The sequence below is a fragment of the Diabrotica virgifera genome, chromosome 4, assembly GCF_917563875.1.
Source record: "Diabrotica virgifera virgifera chromosome 4, PGI_DIABVI_V3a".
In the NCBI taxonomy this organism is placed as follows: Eukaryota; Metazoa; Arthropoda; class Insecta; order Coleoptera; family Chrysomelidae; genus Diabrotica; species Diabrotica virgifera.
Genome location: NC_065446.1, coordinates 98558685 through 98579436, shown reverse-complemented (window position 1 = coordinate 98579436; position 20752 = coordinate 98558685). Strand labels below are relative to the sequence as shown.

The window sequence follows — 20752 nt, the reverse complement described above, 5'->3', positions numbered from 1 at the left end:
AATTGGAAATTGACTCCAAAACTGGAACAGGTGAAACACTTCAAATATCTTGGAGCGGAAAGAACAAGCTATGGAAATCTCTCAAAATAGGCCAGAGAACAAACAATGAAAGCAGCTAGAATCTCGGGGTACCTGAAGGAAATCGTATGGAGAACAAATATTTAAATACTAAAAGCAAAGTCAAAACTCTACGTGAAAAAATAAGAAGTGAAAATATCAGACAAAACGGCGGAATACAGGACATAGGAAGGCATGACTAATCAAGAAGAAAAAAAGGAAGAAGAAGAAGAAGAAGAAGAAGAGGAGGAAGAGGAAGAAGAAGCGGAAGAGGAAGAGGAAGAGAAAGAGGAAGAGGAAGAGTAAGAGGAAGAGGGAGAGGAAGAGGAAGAGGAAGAGGAAGAGGAAGAGGAAGAGGAAGAGGAAGAGGAAGAGGAAGAGGAAGAGGAAGAGGAAGAGGAAGAGGAAGAGGAATAGGAAGAGGAAGAGGAAGTAGAGGAAGAAGAAGAAGAAGGAGGGGAATGCCTTAACATGCAAAATCTACCCCATGCCGAAGTGTTCTCTTACCCTCGGGGGTTGAACCTAACCCAACGGGAGGTGGAATAATTTGTATTGAATATAACCTCAAAAATCTTTGTAAAAGATTTGTGTTTGTGTATTGTGTATGTATTTTGTAGCTTCACCTTAACTTTACTGTTGGTATATTCTTGTTGTTGACATCTTCTTTTAGTAGTTACAACCAAAGCCTGCTACATTCTGCTGATGGATATAATACAGATTTTTCGTTGTTAAAACGGATGAGAGACTTTTCTCTGTTTTGATACAGACCATCTATGGACTATCTCTGGAAAGCTTATTACGCCAGTCAATGGTAGCTTCTCTTCTTCTTCTTAGCCTTCTATCGTCCACGTTTGGACATAGACCTCTCCCAACTCCTTCCATCGGTCTCTATCCTGAGCAACATATTTCCAATTCGTTCCGGCTACTCTTTTAATATCATCAACCCATCTCATCTGTGGTCTTCCTCTCGGTCGTTTACTTTGGTAAGGTCTCCAATGTTGTATCGTGGCATTCCAACGTTGGTCTTTTTGTCTAACAGTGTGGCCTGCAAAGCTCCATTTAAGTTTGGCAACTTTTGTTGTTATGTCCTCGACTTTTGTTTTTGATCTTACCCAGTCGCTCCTCTTTTTATCTGACAGTCGTATACCTAACATTGCTCTTTCCATAGCTCTTTCTGTTGTAGCTAGTTTATTCATATTTGCCTTGGTTAGAGTCCAGGTTTGACACCCATATGTCATGATAGGAAGGATGCACTGGTTGAACACTTTGGTCCTCAAATATTGAGGTATTTTGCGGTTCTTAAGTATCCAACCAAGTTTTCCAAATCCTGCCCATGCTAGTCTTGCTCTCCTATTAATTTCCGCACTTTGGTTTTCTTTGTCAAGTTTCAGGATTTGGCCTAGGTAGATATATTCCTGGACTTTTTCTATTTCACTGCCATTTATAGTTATGCGTCTGGGGTCATCTGTGTTTGTCATTATTTTTGTTTTCTTCATGTTCATTTTTAGACCGACGTATTGGGAGCTGCCTGCGAGTTCCTCTATCATAATTTGCAGTTCCTCGAATGAGCTCGCTATAATCACAATGTCGTCAGCGAATCTGAGGTGATTTAGCTTCTTGCCATTAACGTTAATGCCATAGGTTGACCAATTTGTCGTTTTGAAGACGTCTTCTAGTGCTAGGTTGAAAAGCTTCGGCGATATTACGTCTCCTTGTCTCACGCCTCTCTTAATAGGGATGGGATTTGTATTTTCGTCTAGTTGTACTATCATAGTTGCATTTTCATATATATTATGTATTAGTTGTCTATATCTCGAATCTATTCTACAATTATTAATAGCTTGTTCTATGGCCCACATCTCGATACTATCAAACGCCTTTTCATAGTCTACGAAGGCAAGAAATACGGGTAGTTGGTATTCATTTGCCTTCTCTATCAATGTTCTCATTGTCAGCAGATGGTCTGATGTACTATATCCTTTGCGGAAGCCAGCCTGTTCCACTGGTTGGTAATTGTCCATTTTGTAGGTCAACCGGTTGTTAATAATTCTCATGAATAGTTTGTATACTTGACTGAGCAACGATATCGGTCTATAATTCTGTAGGTCACATTTGTCCCCTTTTTTGTGTAAAAGTATTACTAGACTTTCGTTCCAGTCTTTAGGGATCTTGCTATTATGGAGACATTTATTAAATAGCTCTGTTAGTATAGGGATTGTTACTGTCTTGCTTGTTTTCAAGAGCTCGGCAATTATACCGTCCTGTCCTGGAGCTTTATTATTTTTTAGTTCTTTTAAAGCTCTTTCTATTTCGAATCCCTTTATATTTGGTAGTACTTCTGATCCCACGTTTTTTATTTTTCTTTTGACGTTCTCCTTTGTTGATTCATTAGGCTGGCTTTGCGAGCTGTACAAGCTTTTGTAGAAGTCTTCGACTATTTTTGTTATTTTATATTTGTCCTTCTCTTCCTTACTATTGGCGTCTTTAATTTTAATTATTTTTTGAACACCCAATGCGGGTCTTAGACATTTTAAGCCTCTGTTGTTTTCAATGACTCGCTCTATTATGTTCTCGTTCCATTTTTGTAAGTCGCGTTTTAGTTCTTTTCTAATTGTTTTATTAAGTTCTATGTATTCTTGAGTATGGCGTTTGTTTTGCGTTAGTAGTTGTCGTCTTTCCGTCATTAGTTGTTTAGTTTCGTTGCTTACTTTGTCTTCTTTAGTACTTGTTTTCTTTGCGACCTGTAGTCCGGCTTCGAGAAGGTTCAATGGTAGCAAGAATAGGATATTACCTCTGAATTATATCCTACGGCATGGATTTTAATGAAATTTTGGGAATAGCCTCTACTTATCTCCTAATTCAAAGTCTACCAAGCAAGCAAGCAAGCAATTTGATTCAACCCGACCTGTGGGAGATGTTCACCCTTTCGAAAAAGAGACATTCGGGTGTAACAATTCATTGGGGCGAGGTGTTTTGGGCCGAGTATAAATACAGGGATCACCCCACCTCGCTCCAATGCCCCAGGCCATCCCTTTCCCCCCTATAGCACGCTGATGCGCGATAGGGGCACAACTATCAGCCAAATGCTCTTCACAATGGAACCCTGGGTAATAGGATTCCAATGTGGTACCCTAATCGAATGCAAAACTAGGCCAGCGTTAAGCGCTCTAAGCCTTTTATCCTCTTAATTACTTATCCGCGGGAACTAAAATTCCTTGCTTGGGCTCCAAGCCATTGTACCGAGCCCCAGTGGGCTCCGTCCAATGGCTTGACGCTCTAATTTTATGTTGATTTTTTTTTATTTTGTGTGATTTTTTTGGTGGCTTACGCCTTTTTTTTATGATTTTTTTAGTTGTATGGTGGTTTTACCTGATCGTCTGTCTGGTATCTTGGATGGCTTCCTGGACTACCTTAGTAAAAGGGCTTATACGGGTTCTAGCTATTTGGTGGAGGCGCCTTATGTTATTTCTTATGGGAAAACGAATAAAATCGCTAAGGTTCATTCTGCTCGTTTTTGACGCTTTTTGGGGTGGAGGCGCGACGGCTCGTAGGATCGTGAAGTGTGAGGGGTCGTTGAAAAGTATAGGGGGTAACGAATACGTGAACACAAAAAACAAACGCAAAGATATTATCAAAAGGGCATTACTACATATCTCCGTTGTTAGTGGTCTGATTTTAATGATTAAAACGTTAAATGAAAGAGGAGGGTATACCGAATACGTTAGGACAAAAAACAACCACACATAGACATTGCCAAAACGGCATTACAGCATATCTTCTTTGCTAATGATCCGATTTTGACGTATGGGATGTCAAATGAAAGCGGTGGCGACACAGAAGCCAACTGTCAATTCTTCTTCTGTCAACGTTCAACATTAACTGTCAATTCTTCTTCTTCTTTTCCGTATAGTGCCTAACAGAAAGTGACGTGAATGGCGTGACGCGAATGACGTGACGTGAATAACGTGACGCGAATAACGTGACGCGAATGACGTGACGTGACGTGAATAACGTGACATTTGAACGTGAATGATGTGACATTTACGTGACATTGATCAACAATGACCAGAGGGTTGTAAGAACTCATCGCTTATCTCAAGATCTCTTCTTCTTCGTTCCCGAAGAAGTGATCAACAATGACCAGAGGGTGTAAGAACGTTGTCACCTGCTTTTACCTGTGTGTCACCTGTGTGTCACCTGTATACCTGTATGACGCAAACCTATTGTCACCTGTGTGTCACCTGGATACCTGTGTGTGTCACCTGTATACCTGTATGACGCAATAATTGCATGAAGAAGTGATCAACAACAACAATGACCAGAGGCTTGTAAGAAGTGGTAGTTTTTCTTCTTCTTTCCCGAAAGAGGACTCTGTACGCTGAGTGCAAAAGTGGTCGCTTATCGCTAGATCTCTTCTTCTTTTCAGTAAAAAAGTACAGGGTGGTCGCCCGGCCTAGCCTAGCCTGGCCTCTTTTACCACCAATTGAGTTTCAAGAATACAGACAACTACACATACACATAGACATTGCCAAAACGGCATTACAGCATATCTTCTTTGCTAATGATCCGATTTTGACGTATGAGGTGCCAAATGAAAGCGGTGGCGACAAAGAAGTCAACTGTCAATTCTTCTTCTTCTTTCCGTTTATCGCCACAGCGCCTGAGAGAATTTGTGATGCTCTCCACGTTCTGCGTCGTTTCACGTCAAAGAAATTTAGCCTTTAGAAATTTTATTTAGAATAGTCCAGTCCAACCTAGACTGCATAATGTGTAACAAAGAATTGACCCCATTTAATTTGTATTGAATTTTTGTCCAAGTTTGACTTAAATGTTCACAAAGGACTTTACTGTCCATGGTAAACTTTCCGTTTTCCATGCTTTTTATATGGGTGTCCAGGATCCTATGTGTATGTGTAGTTGTCTGTATTCTTGAAACTCAATTGGTGGTAAAAGAGGCCAGGCTAGGCTAGGCCGGGCGACCACCCTGTACTTTTTTACTGAAAAGAAGAAGAGATCTTGAGATAAGCGATGAGTTCTTACAACCCTCTGGTCATTGTTGATCAATGTCACGTAAATGTCACATCATTCACGTTCAAATGTCACGTTATTCACGTCACGTCACGTCATTCGCGTCACGTTATTCACGTCACGTTATTCACGTCACGTCATTCGCGTCACGCCATTCACGTCACTTTCTGTTAGGCACTATACGGAAAAGAAGAAGAAGAATTGACAGTTAATGTTGAACGTTGACAGAAGACGAATTGACAGTTGGCTTCTATGTCGCCACCGCTTTCATTTGACACCCCATACGTCAAAATCGGATCATTAGCAAAAAAGATATGCTGTAATGCCGTTTTGGCAATGTCTATGTGTGGTTGTTTTTTGTCCTAACGTATTCGGTATACCCTCCTCTTTCATTTAACGTTTTAATCATTAAAATCAGACCAATAATAACGGAGATATGTAGTAATGCCCTTTTGATAATATCTTTGCGTTTGTTTTTTGTGTTAACGTATTCGTTACCCCCTATACTTTTCAACGACCCCTCACACTTCACGATCCTACGAGCCGTCGCGCCTCCACAACAAAAAGCGTCAAAAATGACCAGAATGAACCTTAGCGATTTTATTCGTTTTCCCATAAGAAATAACATGGGGCGCCTCCACCAAATAGCCCGTTCCCGTATAGCCCTTTTACTTACCTTGGTCACTATGTTGGTGACTAGCTTGACCAGGTATTCTTCATCTGGGAGGATCGCTGTGGTGGCTTGTTGGTTTTTGCCCTGTGTGACTTTGGCATAGGAGACTCCGTTTGCCTGTTGTCGTCTGTTGGTCTGTTGTTGTGGCCTCTGTTGTGGTGGTTTGTTCCAGGTTGGACTTCTCGGGCATCCTCTGTAGCTTGCGGGGTGACTTCCTTTGCAGTTAACGCAGGTTGCCTTTGTTTCTCTGGGTCTTTTACACGTGTTCGTGTGGTGGTCTTCTCCGCATTTCACACATTTGGGCTGTTTGTGGCACGCGTTCTGTGCATGGTGGAAGCCTTGGCAGTTGAAGCACTGCGTTGGCTCTGTCGCTTTTCTTAGGTCTTCTACCTCTATCTTCATGTGGCACAGATTGGTGATCAGCTTAGCCTTTTCTACGTCCTCACGATTCAGAGTCAGTACGAACATCGGTAATTGCCTTTTGGGGCCGACTCTTGTGGTCATATTCTTGGCTGCTTGGTAGACTATTTGGTGTCTTGCTTCCATCTCTTCTTGGATTTCCTCCTCGGTGGTATTTGAGGGCAATCCTCTTAAAACCACTTTGGGTTTTTTATCCTCGTCTACTGGGAAGGCTACCCATTGTAGCCTTTTGTCCTTGTGTGCCTTTGCGTATTCTTCTATTACCCTCACCATTTTCTTGTTTCTAGGTTTTTCGCCTGGATGAGTGTTTCTTTACCGCTCCTGGAGATTTTGTTAATCGTATAGACTTTTAGTCTTTGGGCTATGGTGAGGATAGCCCCTGTCTCATTCACGCTCTGTAATTTAATTACAGGCGGTTGTCTGTGAGGTGTTGCCTGTTGTTCGGGCAGCACGGTGGTTTCTTCGTTTGTTACCATGTCCTCTGTCTCTGAATCGTCAGATCGCCCCAAGGCAGGCGTCTCATCATCTGTGTTTTTTGGTCCTCGTGACAGTGGTGGGAAGTCTTCTTTTGCCCTCGGTTTTTTAATCGGTGGTGGCTTATCGGTCGCTGGGTTGTTTTCTGGCTTCGGTATGGGCTTTGCCTGTTGTTGGCGTTCTAGCTTCAGGTTTTTTTGGGCTTCTCGAAGCTCTTTGGTCAGTTCGTTCATCTGGCTCTTCATCTTCATCATCGATTCTTGTAGTTCCGCTCTTTCGGTCTTTTGTCGGGCTATTTCTTCGTCCTTTTCCTTCAATTGCTTCGCAAGCTGGTCTTTCGTCCTTCTCATCGATTCTTGTAGTTCCGCTCTTTCGGTCTTTTGTCGGGCTATTTCTTCGTCCTTTTCCTTCAATTGCTCCGTGGGCTGGTCTTTCGTCCTTCTCAATTCTTCCCTTAGTTGATTTGCCAGATACTTTTCGCTTTCTAGTTTCATCTCGGTTGCCTGTAGGATAAGTTTGTCTATCACGCTTCTTTTCTTCTCAATTTGTCTTTGCGTGTCCTCTTCTGAGTCTTCCTCGGATTTAATCTCGGTATCTTCTTCGGTTTCCTCTTCGCTTTCATCGGTTTGTTGTTCCTGTAAAAGGCTAAGATCCACTTTGCGTGGATCTTCATGTGTTGGCGGAGTGGCCATAGGGAGGGGTGATCGAGACTTAGCTCGATCAATCGTCTGGGGGGGAGAATCCCTAATCTTGGCGAACCTTTTTTTCCGCCGACTGCCCCGACGCCAGCTCGGCTTCAGGGTTGGTTTCCCTACCCCTATCGCGGTTGTTCACGTACCCAGACAGAACTGGGTACGGGATCCTCTTGATGTTCTCGTTTTTACTGACCTAGGGGCCGGGGCTGCCCGATGTAGATTCCATAGAACTACACCTTGCAGGGTCTACCCTTACGGAGGCACAGTAAAAATCCCGTAGCGGGCTCCCGTCGAGCCGCTTTGCTTTTTCTGCTAACCGATCTCTAGCTGTGGCGTCTCAGAGAATCCAATAAAATCAAATTCCCTAAGTTTCACCACATCCAGTCGACCGGCCTTTGCCTCTCCTTCTTGCCTAAGACTTAGAAGTGTACGACTTCGCTATCACGCTTACATTCGTGATTGAATGAAAATTTCTGCTAATCGTATAACTTCTTCCACCGTTGGCTCCTCGTCGTCTTCTCACCTCAGAGAGAGTGAAAACGCTCAACTGCTATCTTGCTTACATTCAAGTTTGGACTAAAAAGTCCACAGCCAAGCTATCCCCACTTCTCGTTGGCTCCCTTCGCTGCTGCTGCTCCGCTCCGCTCGCACGCGTGTTACTAGTCCGGTGGTCGGCACCGAACTCTTTCAAATTTGTATTTGAAAGAGTCGAAATTTGTATCTGAAAAAGCCTTACATTTTTGTGTGGTATCTTTTTTTCGTATCTCTTATCTTTTTCGAGTTACATGGAGGAAAAGGAAGATTTTTAAGAAAATTTAAAAATGCGCTCTATAATTTTATCTTATTTTTATCAAAACCATTTATTTTAATCCAGTCCAACTTTTTGGACATAGAGAAAACACTATAATAAAAAGTATTGTAGAAGTAAAACGATGTATTTAAATTCTGATGGATGAGTGATTAAATATACTTCTCATTTCTTCTTAAAATACATTAGTCATCAATGTTTTTGCAGAATATCTCGCTTACTTTGAAAGTAATCGACTTTCAGTATTGCTTAGGTATTTTCAAGGTCTTTTCAAGCACTACAAAAGTTATAAGTATCATTATACACCTAAACTCGACAGTTTCTCTGTTATTTCAAGTTTAATACACCGATTTGAGCATGCAGCAAAAAACAAACTCTTCTTACCTACCATATCCCTCTTTGTATTTTAAGTAGAAGATTTATGAAGGAACGTATCTCTTTGTTTTTTTTATAATTTACAGAAATAATTTAGATAGTTTTTTGTTAGATGCATAGTTTTTAAGGTATTCACAAAAATCCGTCCGAAATGGTGTCATATTTTAATGAAAATGGCCAATTTTAAAACCACGAATAACTCAAAAAGTATTGAGTTTTCAAAAAATAATTATAGAACAGTTTTTGCTTAAAATTAGGTTCTCTAGCCTCTTCCGTGGCTATTTTAACCAAAACATTTTCCACCCTTGAGAAGGGGTGGGATCCACCCCGAAGATAACAGCGCACATCGACATAGGGTAGACTTTGTTTCTTGAGCTATTCCTTACTTACTGTGAAAATATCAAGTAAATCGATGTAGTAGGATGGAATTCGGAGCCAAATACCCTCCTTGACTGCCCTATATAGAGTTTTGTTGCTTCTGTTCCTCAATCTTGTGAAAATGCTTGTTTATAATTGACAATGGGTTTTGTCTTCCTGAAATTCATTTTGATTGAATCAGGTGCTTCGGTCTCTATCATATATGGATTTGATAATTTTTTTGTCTACGTTATGGTTGTTTCCATTATAAATCCATTATAAATATATCCATTTCATTCGCAATCTTCTGGAAAACCAGGTGGTTTTATTTTTCACACTATGGATAAGATATTGTTCTATTCGAAGTTTTACCTCGTCTTCATCATTGTTTTCATATCCCCATTTTTTATGGTAACTCTTACAAGTCTCCAATATAAACTGTAAGTTGTTTGTACAGAGTTTTAATTCTATTTATTGGCCATTTAGTTACTGGTGGTTTGTAGATTTTTTGATGGTTATACCATTCGTAGAGATTATGGACACATAATTTTCACAGCTCCAGTCCGTCATTTTGGCATATTGTATAATGCATATTGCAGAATGAAAGTTGAGGTACTCAGAGCAACAGTGGCCTAACTCACAAATTGAGCATTTTTAGATTAATATATCAATAAAAGCAGCAACATTAAATCTTCGGAGTAACAAGGATCTACACAACCTACCTCTATATTTGATTAAATGGCGCTACATAATTTGGAGCGCCATTCCATAAGCATAATGGAAATACGCATGCAAAAATTGCATTTATCCCAAAACTTCGTTTTTGGGGTTAGGCCAATGTTGCTCTGAGCACCTCAATCGTAGTGCCATACACATTGTTGTTAGGTATTTTAGCTCCAGTCATGCTACATCCCGGAATTTTACCCCTCCTAAGAAGCATTGGTTTCTGATGGAGCGTGAGTTTCTTGAATGTCTTTGACGTCAACATTATTTTCGATTATTAGTTTTAAAAAAATTTCCATTTTGATCTACTAATTATTCCCCCAATGTTTATTTGCATAGTTGCCCATGGTACATCACGAGGAGGCAATCTATCAACATTTGCGACCCATTTACTACATTAAAGAGCAGTGGATCTGTCTGATGCCCAAGTAGATATCTACTGATGATCTTCACTTTCGACTTTAATATTTGTTTAGAAAAGAAGTTCCTAGTATAAACTCATAATTATTTATTCGTTTATAACACTGGGTAACACATTTTTTGTTGAGTTAGATGTGACACTTGTTTTTCACTAATTTTTGGCGTCTGTATCTGAGAATAACCTCAGATTTTCTCTATCACGTCAACTTTTTAAACTACAGGATATCCTCAAAAATCATGCATATAAAGGAACATAAAATAAAAATCAGTTTACAATACAGTTTACAAATCATTTAATTAAGTTAAATCGAGTTCTTACAAAAATAAGAAAATTAAGAAAAAAATTTGCGTTTATGGCTTTTTCTGATGTGTTCAGTTTGTGTACATTCGCGCTTGATGCTCCAAAAATAGTCAGCCATCAAATGTACATCCCATCTACCTTAGTACCGTGCTTCCATGATGCAACAGAACCAAATAAATTTCCATTATGGAGGAGAACACATTTTAAGCTCCGCTTTGAGTTATCTATAAACAGTCTCGAGTCAGATGCGTTATGGTTTGAAATTCCCAATTCTTTCATTAAACCACTTACGTTATGGCAAAACACAAATCCACCTTCACTTTAAAAATATTGCAGAAATGCCGTTTCTCGTGTTCGAAAATAGGATACCTTAGCTCCCTTTTCAAGCAAGTTTTTCTCATTGAGTCGTGATGCTAAGAACTCTGAAGCTGTTTTGGATAGTCCCAAATCTCGTACCAAATCATTTAGCTCTTGTTGTTTGAATCCCTTGCGTACGGAGTCATCTTCAATTTCGAAATCTTCATCGTTGGAGTCGCTTTCATCTGCACTATATCCGTATTCCTCTTCTTTCAAAGAGGGAAATTCATTGAAAACTGGCACGGAGTTTTCGGTTGAATACGGCACTGGGCGTATAGCTGACAGTAAACTAGGATACTCTATTTTACATTTGTTTTTCTTGTTATATCCTGATTTCACTATACAAAAGTAACAATCACTAGAATGATCTTTGGGCTCACGCCAAATCATAGGTATAATAAATGGAAGTTTAGCACGTTCTCCCTTGGTCCACATCCGTAAACCCGGAAATGCACTTTATGAGCTGCCCATGCTTTACCTTGATCACCAAGTTTTACTTTAAAATAGGCAAAATATGCCTATCTGACAAATGTACTAATGTTTGTCCTTTGACTGGGAATGGTAAAACTGCCACATATATAACAAAACGAATCGGGGTTGTTTTCGAACTTACGACGTATAGGAGCAGAGGTAACCATGAGGAAACGTTTCAGTTCAAACACACTAAGCAGTTCTATACACTTCAGTAACAAAATACTAAGTACTGCTAACCGACACACAACGTTTCACCACAGTATAACAGACATAACTGAATTTAACAGGCAAGTCTAGAAAAATTGCAGTTATCAGAGCGTCATTTCTCCCACCAGGCGCCCCACCCCCATAGAAAAAGAACGTGACGTGATAGAAGAAAACTAAAAACAGTTTTGAAATCAGCATGCCTAATTCTATAGAAAACAGCTAAAAAATCTAACTCAACAGAAATTAAGTTCCAAATTGTTCCCCAGTGTAATTCATAATAAAGATATAGGTATTCATTCGAAATTTCCCTGTAGAATATTACCATATATTCTAAGTCTGTATATCTAATCTTATCTGATTTAATAGCATATTCAGTCTCAAATCTGCTTTTTTTAATAAATTTCTCAGTATTTTGGCAGCTTCGGTAAAATTAACTAACGAATTTCGTGCAAAAATGGAGGAAACGATTTGTGATAAATATAATACGAGTCTAGTTCTTTATAGATATAATAATAATGCTTTTTATTTCGAGCAAAATGTAAAAATAATTCAAATGGTTACAAAATATTTATTGAAGCCTTCTAGAAAGCGTAAGTAGCTTATTCTTTTAGTCCAGAGAAATAAGGTTTTTGTCGGGACACTTGAGCAGCCAGGTGGCAAATGGGTTTTTTGGGTACTATACAGGGTGAGGCAGATAAAAGTCCTATTAGAAATATCTCGAGAACTAAAGGAACCAGAATCATGAAAATTGGGGTGAACCAGAATCATGAAGGGGTTTTGAAGAGTGATCTCTTTAATGAAAATATTTTCATGGATTTGCTACTTCCGGTTATACCGGAAGTGGCTTATAACTTCGTATTTTTAAATGGAACATCCTGTATATTTTTACATTTTTGGATTCTCCTGGATGTCTTCTTTCTTAAAATATGAGGTTTTGTAATGTTATACAGGGTAGTTTAAAAGATAATTACGTTTTTTTTCTTAATTTCCTAGCAATATTCACACCCTGTAGAATTGTAGTAGTTTGACATCAAAAACTATATTTATGTTCAAATGATTTTTAATATAGTCTACTATTGTTAAAAATTGTTAGTATAGCTAAATGTTGAATTGGACTATACAGGGTTGGTCGAAACTCGGAAAGAGTATTTTCTGAGTTTTCTTAAATGGAACACCCTATATTGAAAACACCCCAAAGGATATTTTATGCTACTTTTTTATTTCTTAAGCGTTTCTTATACCTAACTGCTTTAATTTGTGAGTTATTGGTGATTCAAGCCAAACATTAATTTCAACAAAAAATACGTGAAATTTGATTAGGTTGGCAGTGAAAATATTTAATCACAAATAATTTTTCGGAAATAAATACATATTAATCTTGACTGATCTTTAAAATTGCCAATAATGGTTGAGCTATCAAAATACCTACGTAGTTAACATTCTTGGCGCGATTAACAATTAAGCACAAATTAAAGCATTTAGGTATAGGGAGTGCTTAAGAAATAAAAAAGTACCATAAAATGTCTTTTCATTGCAATACTAAAATACAGGGTGTTCCATCTAAGAATATTCAGAAAATCCTCATTCCGAGTTTCGACCAACCCTGTATACTAAAATTTAACATTTAGCTATGCTAATAATTTTTAATAATAGTAGACTATATTAAAAATCATTTTAACATAAATAGAGTTTTTGATATCCAACTACTACAATTCTACAGGGTGTGAAAGTTGCTACGAAATTAATAAAAACAACGTAATTAGCTTTTAAACTACCCTGTATAACATTACAAAACCGCATATTTTAAGAAAGAAAACATCGAGTAAAATCTAAAAATGTAAAAATATACAGGGTGTCCTATTTAAAAAACGAAGTTTTAAGCCACTTCCGGTATAACCGGAAGTGGCAAATTGATGAAAATATTTTCATTAAATAGATCACCCTTCAAAACCCCTTCCTTCCAATTTTCATGATCCTGTTGCCTTTAGTTCTCTAAATATTTCTAATAGGCCAGTTATCTGCCTCACCCTATATGCCCGATACATTATAAATACAAAAATGCCCGTCACAGTTCGGACGAGTAATTTAGTTATTAACAAATAAGGGTCAAAAATGGCAGTTTTTTCGTTTAAGTCGATACAGGTAAAAATGGGGCAATTAAATAACTTATTTATAATATACTTCTTTTAGTATATGAGCCAAGGTTTAAAACGGCACTTTTTGAATTTCGGTCCGATGATTTGTTGCTTCGGAAATTGTAAAATAAAACTAAAATTTCGAAAATAAAAAATTTGCTATAACTTTTGCGAAAATGACCTTAAGACTTTCATATTGCACTAAAAGTTGAGTCAAACAGTCCGTATAGTGCACAAAAATTTTTAGGACGATTCGTTAATTAGTTTACATTTTATTCGATTTGTTTATCCCAAAGAGCTTTTTTTCTCGCAATGTTAATGTTCAGAAAATAATAAAGACTCTAAAGAAATTCTGTGGAAACCACATGAAAGAAGAATAGTTATATTTTCAAAGAATTGCAAAAAATCATTCAGAAGTCGTTTGTATCACTCCGAAATTATTTTACTAAAGTAGAGTCATTTTTGGCTTATAAACAATTTGAATAGCTTTGTTAATAATGACTGTAGAGCAGTGATTCTCAACCTGTGGGGCGCGCCCCCCTAGGGGGGCGCGCTTTTAACAATGGGGGGGGGGCGTGAAAATATAAAAAAAAACACCTAAAACATTGACTAATTTACTAAAATCAAACCAAAACAAAATTCTGACAAACAAAAAAATAAAATACCCATGAACAAGGAGCTATACATAGTTATGAGCACTGAATACTAAATCAACAAGTTTAATGTAAATTAGTGACTTCCTTGGACCTGTTTTGCAGAGCAAAGCTTATCGAAACAGGGTGTAATATTAGAAATAGACGCTCTCAGTTCTTTCTCTATATTTAGCTACGATCTATATTTGGTCTTTAAAGCAGCCATCGCGGAAAATCCTGTTTCGCATAGGTAGGATGGTGAAAACGGTAAGAGTATACGGAACGCTCTGGTTTTTAGTGTAGAAAACTCATCATTTACCCCTGCCCAAAATTCAAAGAGGGATCTAATATTAAACTGTTTTTTGATTTCGGCATTTGCTGTGAAGTCTATAAAGGTTTCTTCTTCTGCAGTAGAGAGCTCTTCGGGTGTAATTTGAAACGGATTCCCGACCCATATAACTATTACGTACATATTAATTGGTCGTCGACAAAAAAGTATCTTTTAAAAATTTTTGTCAGCATTGCTAAATAATTTTCAATGGTTACAAAAACAACTTTCACGTGTTGTTCTTCAACCTGGTAACTTTTAAAACATTCATCCACATTTTCAAATATTTTTAGGTTCTTTGCTTTAAATTTCTGCTCCACAATTTCAATTTTCTACAGAAAGCGTTAACTTTATCATTAGTATCAAATATATGTGTATTGGTCCCTTGAAGTTGTAAGTTCAAAATATTTAGTTTCTCGAATATATCAACCAAGTAACTCAATTTCATCAAAAATAAACCATCGTGAAACATCTTGGCTTGCGGCCTCTTTTCTTCTTCTAGAAAAATGGCGATTTCATGTCATATTTCAAAACACGTTGTAAAAATTTCCCACGTAATAACCATCTTGCCTCACAATAAAATAATAATGCTGAATGTACCGCATCCATGTCTTTGCAAAGTACAGAATAGATTCTAGTTTTCAAAGGTCTCATTTTTATGTAGATAATTAACTATTGTTACAACCGTAGTTAGCACAATATTCAAGCCAGAGCTTTTCTGTTGATCATACAGTGTCTCTATTTTTGCTTCATTTATATAATCATTTAACATAGCAAATAATGCAAGCGACTTTGCTATCAATTCTATTGGTTTGCAGAAAAGTAGTTCTAATACTATTCTGCCATCACAAAATCGAACGCAGGCAATAAAATGAGCATATTTATTGCTACTGTTGCCTCATCAAGCTGAATCGAAAACAGCTTTTCACGCAACTTCCTGATTACCTGATCCTGTACATATTCAGCTATACCACCAATTCGGCGGGCAACAGTATCATTTGATAGAGGTATAAACTCCAATTTTTTAGCAACAGTGGATCCAAACACAGTTTCTACAATTTTGATTGCAGTTGGTAATATAAGATCTTCACCAATAGTGTTAGGCTTTTTAGATCTGGCTATTTAATATCAGACTTTATAAGAGGCAAGTAAAACTATTTCATTCACAGTCAAAGTTTTTATTAAAACTAATTTTTGCTTTTCACGCCATTTTAATTTTAACTCGAAGAATTCTCGAGGATTGTTAATGTATTCACCTATTCACTATGAATCATGAAGCGTTTCCCAATGTCTTTTTAGTTTATTAGGTTTCATGCTGCTCAAGATATATTATTATTGCATAGATATATTGTTATTGAACGAGGGGGGGCGGCGGTGAAAATAATTATGGAAAATTGGGGCGCAAATGGTAAAACGTTGAGAAACGCTGCTGTAGAGTAATCTACTTTGGAATTTCAAAAGCTGGTATTTTTACACGAATTTTCAAATTTTTGCATAGGTTAATTAGGGTCAAAGTTAGCCACTTGCATTATTTAATTCACAGGTACTTCTATATACATAAAATTCTCCTGTAACAGTGTTAGTTACCATACTACTCCGAAACGGCGTAGCCGATTTTTATGAAATTTTACACGTACATATATCTTATAGGACTGAGAGTAGGTTTTAATCTATTTTTCATACCAATAAGTTATAGGGGGGATGCCCCTCTGATATTTGTTTTTATTTTTTAGACAAAAATGTCTACCCCTAATTTTATATGATGATTAATAAAAAGATACATACAACACTTAATATTTACTCTTCCATCACTAACCCCTATTTGTTAATAGCCATCTATATATTTACATTTATAAAATTCTAAATAAGCAAAAAAGAGGAAATTTAGAGCTGGATCACGGAGCATTTTCTTTAAAATCGAATTTTTCTTATTTACCGTATTTTTCCTAAGGAATTTTTTTGTAGGTTGTTTATCGTGAAAACTAACAAACTTTCAAATGGCATGAAGGGGAAAATCACAGACACTGACCAATTAATATTACATATTTAGGTCATAATTAATACACTTAGGGCACCTTGCCAAACTTTAAAAAAATAGAATCAATACTTCTCTTCTTCTTCTTAAAGTTCCGCTCCTGTCGGAGATTGGAAATCATTCTGGCAATTATAATTTTGTTGGTTACGCGCCGGAATAGTTCAATTGAGCTGCATCCAAACCATTCACGGATATTGCGTAGCCACGAGATTTTACGTCTTCCTACGCTTCTTCTGCCTTTGATTTTGCCCTGCATTATATTCCTTAATAGTTCGTATTTTTCACCTCTCATGATGTGCCCCAAGTATTCCAACTTCCTGATTTTTATGGAATTTAAAACTTCGCATTGTTTTCCTAGTTGTTCGAGCACTTGTGCGTTTGTTTTACGATATGTCCATGATATTTTCAGAATACGTCTATAACACCACATTTCGAATGCTTCCAGGTTTGTAATGTTGGATTGTTTTAGTGTCCATGCCTCAACCCCATACAAAAGGGTGGAGAAAATATAACAACGAAGCATTCTTATCCGGAGTGTTATATTGATATTGCGATTTCAGAAAAGTTTTCTCATTCTGTTAAAAATGGATCGTGCAATTTCAATGCGGCATCTTATTTCTTTTGTCTGATCAGTATCTTCTGTGATCCATGCTCCAAGGTATTTGTACGAAGATATTTGCTCAATATTTCTCTATCGATTCGTAAAATGGCAAAAGAATCGTCGTAACACATGCGATTTTCTTTACAAAAAATAAAATTCAATGTTTCTAGGAAAGTTTCCTAGATCGCCACACAGTTTTTACATATTTTACTCTCCTTGATTTCATCTTTTAGTACTTTCGAAGGCATAAAAGGTATAAAATCATGGTTAAACTTCGTCAGACTCGGAAACCCATCGGTCTATTAGTAAGACACTATACAGTTTAAAGATATTATCCGCTAGGAGGGTTGACATGGAGTGGAATGACTTGTCGACAGTACTTTTCATGGAGGCATAATTTGTGAGCCGTCCACCACGGGCGATAAATTCAGTTCTTTTTCTTCGCAATTTTTTCTTACCTTACCAATACAATCCACCTCTTCTCTTTAACCAGATAATTTGGAAACATAAAGGATCTATCTATTCCTCTTTCACTATACTGTTTACAATCTGGAGCAAAGCACTATTACCATTTTTATTATTTTTTAAAAATTTTTAAAATTTTTATTATACAAAATACAATGGTTTTCAAAAGTTCTTAACCTTTGTTTGGTGAATATCACTAGAAAACTATATTTCATACAAATTTAGGGCCGAATTATAGTGCAGTCATCTTAAAAACACTATACTGAAGCAGAACAACAGTAGAGAAAGCAAAATTTCAACTTTTAGCCCAGCAAATGAACGGTAAATACGGCGATACCGTGTAATTTTCAGGGGCAACTCCGAATTGCATGAAAATTTGGATTTAGGTTCTACTTACCCTCCACTTCAAAGTTGAATTTGTGCCGTTGGTTGCTTTTACTTGGGGGGTGACAATCACCCCTTCTCGGGGGTGAAAAAACATACGTCCCAAATAAGCCCGGAAATGAATAAACTGACTGATTGTAAGCAACTTTTGTTCTATAGAGTTTTTTTATGTAAGTCAATACTTTTCGAGTTATTTACGTTTAAAAATATTTATTTTTCGACAAAAACAGTACGTTTTTAGGCGGTTTTTCACAAATAACTCAAAAAGTAAATATTTTATAAAAAAAAATATTTTTAGCAAAAATGTAGCTTAGAAAAGAACAAAAAGAGCTGTGTATTTGTAAAGTCTATAGATCAAGCAAAATCAAATTTGTAGCTCATGAAACATACGTTTTTTTCGTCCAATTCCAAATTGAATATTTCGTCGTTAAATAACCAAAAAATGAAACAATTTTCGGGAAAAACCCATTTAAACTTTTTTAAAGTGTTTAAAAAATCTTTATTTTAATTTTTTAGAAAAGTTTCCAGCATTATAAATAAGAGACTTACGCTCAAAATAAAGTTGGCCCCCTTTTTTTTTTTTTTTGGTAAAAAAATCATGAGTGTCTCCCCTTGTTTAGCTCCCCAAATGAAATTAACCGTTACCGCTTTACAAACAATTTACTTTGCTTATCATTGACTGGCCAGTTGGTTGCTTAAACCAGTGCCAATAAAACATAAACACACACACTTTGCTTATCGACTTTTATGTGAACTGTCAGTTTCACCGGTTTAAAGTGCTTATTTTTGAAATGTTTATAGTTGAAAAGGCTTGAACGAGTCACTAAACACTAGTGTATGCAAATTTTGAACAGACATATCTTAACAAACTTTGGTCTTACAGAAAAACAAAATGAATCTAGCATACTTATTACAGCAAAACCTACATTTTTTTACTTTTTGAGATTTTTCGTATCACTAATACTTTTTAAGTTATTTTGAAAAATGGACATTTTTCCAACATTTTTAGAAAATTGTTTTTTACTATAAACCAAATTTTTTCAAAAATAATCACTTTAAACCGGTCAAACTTACAGATCATATAAACAATTTACATACATTTAAAGTAAATGGTATAGCGGCAACGATTAATTTTATTTAGGGTGCTAAATAGAGGGACATTTTCACGATATTTTTGCCAAAAAAAAAGGGGAGATCCTTTTTTGTAGCCAAACTCGTTTATTTTTGATGCTGAAAACTATTGTAAAAAATAAAAATAAAGCTTTCTTTAAACACTTTAAAAAATATTAATAAGTTTTTCCCTATAATTTCTCAATTTTTCCGTGATTTCACGTTGGAATATTCGATTTGGAATTAGGCGAATAAGAACGTATTTTTCATGAGCTACAACTTTGCTTTTACTCGGTACATATACTTTACAGATACACCATTTTTTTAGTTTTTTTATAAGCTACAATTTTACTAACAATATTGTTTTTGATAAAATATTTTTTACTTTTTGAGTTATTTGCGAAAAACCGTCTGAAAACGTAGTTTTTTTGGCGAAAAATAAACATTTTGAATCGCAAATAACTCGGAAAGTATTGACTTACATAAAAAACTCCATAGAACGAAAGTTGCTTATAATCAGTCAATTTATCCATTTCCGGGCTTATTTTAAACTCGCGGTTTTTCCCCCCGAGAAGGGGTGACTGTCATCCCTCAAGTAAAAGCAAACAACGGCACAAACTCAACTTTGCAGCAGAGGGTAAGTAGAACCTAAATCCAAATTTTCAGGCAATTCGGAGTTGCCCCTGAAAATTACACTCCAAAACGGTCATTTATTGGGCTATTTGTATGAATTAAAAAGGCTTGAGATTGAGCAAATCCTGGCTCAACCTTTATTTACAAATAACAATATGACAGTCGCAACGTCACTTTTCGGCTGTCAGTCTTAAAATGCCTTCGTATTTCTCTATATTTAAATTATACTTATATATTAAATCGGACATTTTCTACCACATGGAGTATTTATAGCAAATTTTTGTTAATGCATTGATATATTAGTACAAAATTAATAGTAAAGTTTTTTTAATAATCCCTTGTTTTTGTAAATCTCACATAAAGTATACCCATAAGATCGTCCCTCGCGACGTCAGAGTGTACCACGTGACCTATAATCATAGTTAATGCTCCCAGCGGATATATGACAACAGAATGTGTGAATGCAGAATGTGTCACGTTTTTGTGCAATATTTATCTTATAATTATAATCTAAACTATTTGATAAAGTTTAGATAACCTATTTAATTTTGCATTGATTTAAGAAAAAACGTGCTTATCATAATTAGAGACAATGATAATTTTTATTATCTCCTCATTATCATTACAACATTATCTGTAGTTAAATTTAGTTCTTTAAAGTTTATTTATAAGTCGTGATGTATTTTATATGGCTCGTATACAAGTTTTCGCTAATAAACAAGATCATAATCTTTTTTCTCACCGAGAAAATCACATGTCATTTATTGGGATTGTAAAGTTTACATTATTTACAGCACATTTTTTATTTTGGTTGACATAGTTTCCTCACCAATAGGTTAGATTGTCCTAAAAAGCTATACAGATGTTGTATTGAACCAGTTTGTGAGGTTTTTCAACAAGGATGTTCTTCTTCTTCCTGGGTCCCGCTTTCCAAATATTTTTCCTTGCAGGATGGCTTGAAGGAGAGCATGTCTGGATTCATTTCGCATAATATGTCCGAAATACTGTAACTTTCTAGATTTCATAGTGGTCAGTAACTCTCGGTTCTTCTTCATTCTTC

The 20752-nt window shown here is 36.5% G+C and overlaps 1 protein-coding gene across 5 annotated transcripts in view; it reads left to right on the top strand.

The window, feature by feature from the left end:
• LOC114326309 (formin-2) overlaps positions 1-20752 on the top strand; it is a 151737-nt gene that overhangs the window by 58551 nt on the left and 72434 nt on the right. The window contains exon 1 of one of the 5 annotated variants that reach the window (XM_028274631.2): positions 11767-11959. The exons of the other annotated variants lie outside the window; for them this stretch is intronic. Within the exon in view, the coding sequence (XP_028130432.1) occupies positions 11824-11959 (136 nt within the window). The 5' untranslated portion in view covers positions 11767-11823. Of the gene's footprint in view, positions 1-11766; positions 11960-20752 lie in introns of those variants that run through there. 5 annotated transcript variants of the gene reach the window in all.